Source organism: Chenopodium quinoa, unplaced genomic scaffold, assembly GCF_001683475.1.
Source record: "Chenopodium quinoa cultivar QQ74 unplaced genomic scaffold, ASM168347v1, whole genome shotgun sequence".
Taxonomy (NCBI): domain Eukaryota; kingdom Viridiplantae; phylum Streptophyta; class Magnoliopsida; order Caryophyllales; family Amaranthaceae; genus Chenopodium; species Chenopodium quinoa.
In genome coordinates this window covers 1,847,170-1,854,819 of record NW_018743032.1, presented here as the reverse complement: position 1 = coordinate 1,854,819, position 7,650 = coordinate 1,847,170, and the positions used below count along the sequence as shown (strand labels likewise).

The following is a 7,650-nucleotide window of genomic DNA, read 5'->3' as shown; positions in this document are numbered from 1 at the left end:
GAATCTGAGGTCGTCTTAGAGCAGATCGAGAAGGGGAAAGAAGATGGGAGAAGAGAAGAAAGAGAAGAGGAGGAGGGGGAGTCTTGAGTCTTGCCGGCGATCTTCACCAACTAGAAGAAAGGGAAGCAGAGGAGGGCAGGGACTTGCCGGTTTACAAGAAGCGAAAGGGCGGAGACTCGCCGGTTTACAAGAAGCGAAAAAGGAGGAAACCTCGTCGGAGAAACGGCTGCGGTGCCGGATCTCCGGCAAGCACCTAGGTTTCCGGCAGAAGTTTTTCTTTGGAGGAGGAGAGAGAACAGAGAGTTTATTTTGTGGTAAACTTTGGGCGTACTTACTAAATTATTTTCCACCTTTACAAACCAAGGATTATAATGTTTTCTAATCAAAACAAACAAAGCCTAAGTCACACAATCACCTTAAGCCATGGTGGAAGAACATCCAAAATTCGACTTTTGTTATTGGCCAACTGAAATACTACCTACATCCCATAAAATATAGATCACATTTCTATTTTCCAAGTTAAACTTTATAAATTTTGAGCAAAAATTATCATCAATATAATGTAATTTAAAAAAAATAAAATTATTTTACCTTTCGATCCCGTTAGATTCATTTTAGAATAATGTTATATGTAACCTTAATGGCTAAGAATAAACATTAAATATCTTTCTAATTTGTTCGTTATTAATTTAGCAATGTATGACAAAATCACGTGCAAATCAGTGTAATTAATGTTATATATTTATTTTATTTTTTTTCCCCCTACATTTTTAGTTTCTTATATGTAGCCTTAACGCTCTTAAGAGATATGTATAGCACTTTCCTTCATTTTAAAATATAATATTATATCTATTTCTTTTAATACAGAGTTCTTTGATTTATTAAAACATAATTAAGATATTATTAATGGTAAAAAAATGTGTTTTACATTCATTCCCTAAAAAAGTTCACAAATTCTTATATGTGGTTGTTCATACCGTGTGACCAACTATCATAGGGTTACTTCGTTAGTGTAATAGGGGTTATTTGATTAGTGTTAAAGGGGTTATTTCGTCATTGTTATAGGGTTACTCGCTCAGTGTTAAAAGAATTACTTTGTTAGTGTTATAAGGTTATTCGGTGAGTGTTATAGGAGTTATTTTGTCATTTTATAAGTGGCCACATACAAGACGAGCCGAAAAAAGTTACAATATCATGGGACAGAAAGTACAACTTCACATTTGACTCCACTTGATTAAAACTAACGTCTCTCATTAACCATACTTAATTAAAGATTAGCAATTAACAAGGAAAAAATTGACTTCAAGGTAGATTGGAGACAGAGTGAGTAGCATAATAATTCTCTATCAAATTCTATCCATCACCTCAAAAAGTTGATACCTATTATTAGGCGGTGGTTGATTTGAATGAGCAAATAGAAAAATTGTTTATAAAGTGAGTAATAAAATATAATTATTCATAGATACATTATAAAATAAGCAATCCGAATCCACCTTAAACTTTGTTTATTATCCGCTTTCTGTTTCCTCCGACCAGACACTTGAAATTCTAACATCAAATTATCACCATTTTCTCTCTCCTCGAACAATTAACAATTAACACCTAATTAAATGAGATTAGCATTGTTAATTAATTAATTTAATTAAAATTATTAATTAATCACTCTCTTGAGAACATATATCTTAGAACGAGGGATCATCCAATCATATTGTAAATTTGTGAGTAATCATGTAAATAATCTATCTAATCAATGATTAAAATAATTAAACAATAGAAAATGCTTAATTAATTAATTAGAACTAATTAGAATTAAATTCCCTCTTGATTGAACTCATTAACAACAAAGTCACCCCCTTACCACTATTAATCAACAAAATAAATCTAGTAAAAGCAAAAATTAAAAAAATACTAAAAATGAAAAAGAAAAAAAAAAAAAAAAAGTGGGTAAGGGTGAGATAGGGGAAATCTTCACCTCTCTTCTCTAATTCTCTTTACTCTTCTTCTTGAAGAATCTAATTAAGGACTAATTAAACAAAAACATGTTTATTAAAACAAAGATAGATATAATTATAATTAAGAAGAAGACGAAGAACCATTAGTAGGAGCATTACTCTCATTGCTCTTCCCACCATTATATTGATGTTTGTGGTGGTTGTGATGATGGTGAGACTGATCGTTGATACTAATGCTGCTATTACTGTTTCCATTTCCGGTCAAATTACCGTTTATCTCGTCATCGTCATTCGGATTATTAATCAGATCGTCAGTTGGATTAGTAGCAACAACCCCAGAAGTGGTAGTAGCAGTAGTAGAACGCTTAGCAAAAGTGTTTTTGTTATTGTGCATCCAAACTTTGAAAACCCCTCTTTCAACACCAATTTCATTGCAAAACCCATTCACTAAATCTTCGTTAGTTTTCTGCATTTTCCACCCTACTTTTTCGGCGAATTCGTGCATTCGGTCCTTTTGATTTTGGCTGAATTTAGTTCGGAACCGCTTTCGGCTTGCCGGTTGTGAAGAGGATGAGTTCATCAGATGCTGAGTTTGATTGTGGTTGTGGTTGTGGTTGTGGTTGTGGTGGGGGTGGTGCGGCTGGTGAGGGTGGTGGTTGTGGTGTGGGTGATGCGGGCCGTTGTTGGTTGTTGGAGTGTTGTTATCTGGGAGTACACCAGTAGTAGCACCCACACCACCACTGCTGAGAGCCAGCAGCATGTGGGGTGCGGAGCCCGGGTAGTAAGATGACGAGATCGGAGGAGGAGACTGAGACCCCGGGCTCCGCACACCACGAGTTGCCACCGCCGGTGCTGTCTGGGGATTCGAGGCCGGCGGTGGCAACGGATGGTGCCGGTGATGTGGGTGATACTCAATCACATGAGTTACTGGTGTGGTTGCATTCACAGTCTCCTCTGGCTCCCGCCGATGGAAATTACGGTGACACCCACACGCTGCGCACTTCAACGATGTCGGGTCCGAAGCAGTCGCGGTTGGAGCCGGCATAAACTCCCCACACCCATCAAGCGCGTGACCACCCAAACTCGCCGCATGATTCTTCAAACACTCTTTATACAACACAATAGCAGGCGCGTGACGCTTCAACACTCCGTTACTGAATGATAAAGGCTTAGAAGATTGGATCCGAGGCGGTGTTTCGCTTTCGGCTTCCGGGCTTTTGGAAGGCGGAACTATACTCAAACCCCCAACACCACCACCACCCACCACCGCTGCCACCGTCGTCGCCGCCGCAATTGTAGCTCTCGCAGTAGTCATATCCATTTTTCCTCGAATTATCAATTCTTTTTCAAGAAAACCCAAACATTTTTTTTTTGTTTTTTGCTTTACTCCCTTCACTCTAAACACCTTTGCTTTAATCTCAAGAATTTCAATTCCTTCAAAAATATGGAAAATGATTAGCCCACAAAAACACACGGTTGGTGCTAACTTTATTAGTATTTTAATCCATGAAAGATATGTTTAAGCTAAAAAACTAGTGCTTAAAATAGAAAACTACAAAAATTTTGGTTATAAAATAGTTGATTATTTCTTATTTCTTTGATGTAATGATGATTAAGAAGATAATGATGATGGTGGATGAAGAGGTAAGTAGAAAAAGAAAAGAGTGATAGAAGTGAGTATTTGAGTATGAAAATGAGTATAATGATAAATTGATAATCATTATAATTAAAAAAAAAATCTTATTGGTTTTATGTCGACTATGTGGTTGTCCTTACTAACCACATAATATGATTAAAATTTAACCATAGTTTATATTATGTAAAATTATGATGACAAAACCTTTAACTTGGGTTAAGATTTATTACGCATACTTTTGGTTGTCTCCTCCAATAAATGTAATAGCCCTAAAAAAAAGAAAATCCATTATTTTAGACTCGGTTGAGTTAAGGACAAAAAAGGGAGTTTGACTCGTGAGTTAACTCGGGGGAGTTATGTAATGAAAAATGAGATGGGGGTATTGCTTTTGTCAGTTTTATTGCAGTAAGAAGAGGTAAAAACAGACTATGGCAGGTGGTATTGGCAGTCTGGGTTATTTACTGTTTCGCATCTTAATTTGTCAATGTTACAGTGGGACCATACCGAAAACACTTTTTAACAGTTTTCTTTAAAATTTAATTGAAATTCAACGTCATTTATTAATAATATACGGAGTAAATATAGTCTTCATTTCAATAATGTCTATGTATAAACTATAAAGTCAAGTGAATTAGCAAAATTGTTTCATACCGTCATACGGGGTACTACTCAAATTACTCCTTTTGGTTTTTTTTTTTTCTTAAATGTTGCTTCCTCCATTTCAATAATATTGCAACAATTGGACTTTTGCACTATTTATTAGATTTGTTTGACTACAAATTATTATTTATACGTAAAGTAAAATATAGTTAGTGGGGTCTTGTTAGATTCGTCTCGTAAAATACTTTCACAATATTAACTTTTTATAATTTATACTCTCATATAATTATATATATTTAACATATAAAATGTTATTTGAGATACGTAATTTCATCCTTGTTGCAATATTTGTGGAACAAAAAAAGTATATTTTAATTTTAACTAACAAATATGTTAATACTCCTTTCGTTTTTATTTAAACGTCTCTTAATGTTTATATTATTTACTTACATACACTGCTTTATTAAAGTATACTTTGAGATGCATATAACAGTATCTCCCTCCGTATTTTATTACTTGCTCCATTTGCACTATACATTTGACCTACTTTGACTAATATTTGTGATTTATACATAAGAAAAAATAGTCTTGTGAGTACTTGTTGGAATCGTCTCAATAAATATATTATTAATTTTCAATTGTTATAATTTATACTTATTGATAATTAAAGATGTTACTAAGCAAATATTTGCATTGGCACGCTTGCCTAGGATAAATAGAGCAAGTAATAAAAATACGGAGGGAGTACAAAGTACAAAGTATTATGTATAAAACAATTACATAGGCAAAAAAAGGAGTAAAGACCAAATACGATCCCTAAACTTTTGTATTTGTGCACTTTTAGTCCCTCAAGGACCTAAACCATCCAAATGGCGTTTGTTGACCAAATAGTTTAGGGACTAATTATAGTCAGCAATAGTTTAGGACCTTAATTTATTATTTGTCAGTTTCCTTTTTTTTCGATAGCATAGTTTTTTTCATCAGCATTAATTAAAAAAAACTAAAGTAATAAAAAAGCAATACTTTTCTTTAAACAACCCCCCGCAAAAAAAAAAAAAAAAAATTAAAAATAACAAAAAACTCACCTGTTCATACTTCGAAAATAAAATAATAAAAAAATTTAAACTAAAGTAAAAGCATTAATTTAATGCTTTCCTCCTCCTTATGCTTATTCCTCTGTTCTTCTCACTAATTCTAATTCAACAACAAAAACCCAGAAAGTCCAAAATACCGAGAAATCATGAATTAAACCAAGAAAAAAAATTCCTCATTCTTCAATTATTTAATTCACCCAAAAAAATTCTTCGGAAAAAAAATGAACAATGGTAAGAAAATCAAGGGAAAACATCTTCCTAATTATCCTCGTCATTATCACCTTCTTCGCCATTTTCTAGCTCTCATCATATCTATTGTTTCGCCAATCAATCTCTTTCTCTCTCCTCCACTTGCTTCTGTCGCCGTCATTCCCTCGATTTTCTCTCTCCTCCACCACCACCACCTCATCTACCGTCGTCGAAACCTCTCCTTCCATTACAACCCTCAAAAGTTTGGTCAATCGAAGCATTTTAAATCCCAAATTGGGAATTCCGCCAGCAATTTCCTGCATTTACCAAGATAAATCCTCAACTCCGGTCAAATTCAACGCATTCTTAAACTCCCTAAACTGCCATTGTTGACGCAAGCAATTGTGTGGTCATGGTGGGAGAATTCAATGGCGATTTCGGAGGGGGAAATTAGGGTTTGTTCGTTGTTTTGTTGGTGGTTGACCTTGAGTTTATTTGGGGTAGGAGCCATTGTCGGAGGAGAGGAGGGAGTTGGAAGTCATGGGAAGGGAGGAGAGAGAAAATTGGGGTGGGGGGGGGGGGGGGAGGGAAGAGGGGGAGAGAAAGAGGAAGCCATGAAAGAGATAAAGTTAAATTTTTTTTTTAAGAAATAAGAACAGGTGGATTTATTTATTTTTTGGTTTTTTTTTAAGAGAAGTATTATTTTTAATTAATGTTGATGAAAAAATCAATGCTATTGTAAAAAAAGGGAAAAGACAATTAATAAATTAAGGTCCCTAAATTATTGCCAACTAGGATTAATCCCTAAACTATTTGGTCGGATAACACAACTTGGGTGGTTGAGGGACTTAAATTGCACACTTGATAGTTGAGAGACCAAAAGTACACAAATACAAAAGTTCAGGAACCGTATGTATTTGGTCTTTACTCGCAAAAAAAAAAGGTACACGTAGATGTGAATACAAGTGGTGCAAAGGTCAAGAAAAGATATGTACAAAAACAAACAGATTTTTCACCGTACCCTTAAGGTTTAACAAAATTTACGAAATACTCATTTTTTTTTTCTTTTCAAAATTCACCAAGTACCCTTGAGGTTTGGATATAATATACCAGATACCCTTAATAATTCACATGTATTAATTCTGCTAACCTAAATAATCTACAATTAGTTAACTTTTAACTTAATTCACCTATTAACCTACATTTTATCTAACATGTTCTCTAGCAGCAATAAGAGATGCCTTGAATCAATGGTCAAAAGAGATTTAATAGTGGTCAAAGTATCTTTTAAACAGTTTTGTTTGCTTTTATAAGGCTTCTTATGACCTAGTACATAAGTAATGTTGGAGGAATTACATTTGTTTGGGTCCAATCGAGCCATCATTAAGATCGGCCCAAGTGATTCAATTACAAAAGCCCAAAAGCAAGGTTCAACCCTCCTAAAGCATGTTAAGTCAGCCAAGCCCAGTCACTATGGCAAGCCCATCTGACTTCGAGGGCCTAGTTCTCCTCTATTGAACAAAGGTATAAAAGCCATCAATTGTCCCATTTATCATTAATTCACAATTAGCCTCAAGCATAAATTTCTCTTGCATAGCTCTTTCTCTCTACACTGTACTGACTTTGGCATCGGAGGGGCCTTCCTCGGCACAACCTTCGGGGCCAATTCACGTGTGTTTGCTGTGCAGGATACCCTCGCCCAGTCATCACTTGGACCGAGATTTGTCTTCTCCCATGAAAAAGGGCCTGTTGAAGGTCCCATTGTTTTCATCCGAAACAATTTGGCGTCGTCTATGGGGAGGATACAAAAAGTTAAGCCAAAAAATCTGACCAGTCTTAGTAGAAACATGACTAAGAGTGGCAAGAGCACCAAGAGTGCTAAGAAGAATGGTCACACCTCTTCAAAGAGGAATAGAAACCTGATCACGAAGAGGGAAAATCGACCGATTTCGCCATCACCGGAGCCAGCTTCATCTTCTTCAAAAGCTCCCCATTCTCCGGAAGAGGACGCTTGGGAGGGCTCTCCATCCCACCATACTCGCCAGCCGACAAGATCCCCTAGGCCGAGTGGGTCTAACGTGAGAAGTCCTCCACCGCAAAGTCTACACTCTCCGTAACCGAAAGAAACCCCTTCGTCGGGGCAAGGGCCGTAGCGGTCTGTATGGAGTTCCTTAAGGCC

General features: G+C 35.9%; 1 protein-coding gene across 1 annotated transcript; it reads right to left on the bottom strand.

Moving 5' to 3' along the window:
- Window positions 1-1,763: 1,763 nt before the first annotated feature.
- Window positions 1,764-3,673, bottom strand: LOC110730384 (zinc-finger homeodomain protein 10-like). Its single transcript, XM_021910175.1, has one exon. The coding sequence runs from the start codon at window positions 3,271-3,273 to the stop codon at window positions 2,074-2,076; it is 1,200 nt and encodes a 399-aa protein (XP_021765867.1). The 5' UTR covers window positions 3,274-3,673; the 3' UTR covers window positions 1,764-2,073.
- Window positions 3,674-7,650: the final 3,977 nt, after the last annotated feature.

Coding starts and splice junctions, on each gene's coding strand:
- LOC110730384 (XM_021910175.1), bottom strand. CDS start 3,273: ATGGATATGACTACTGCGAGAGCTACAATTGCGGCGGCGACGACGGTG.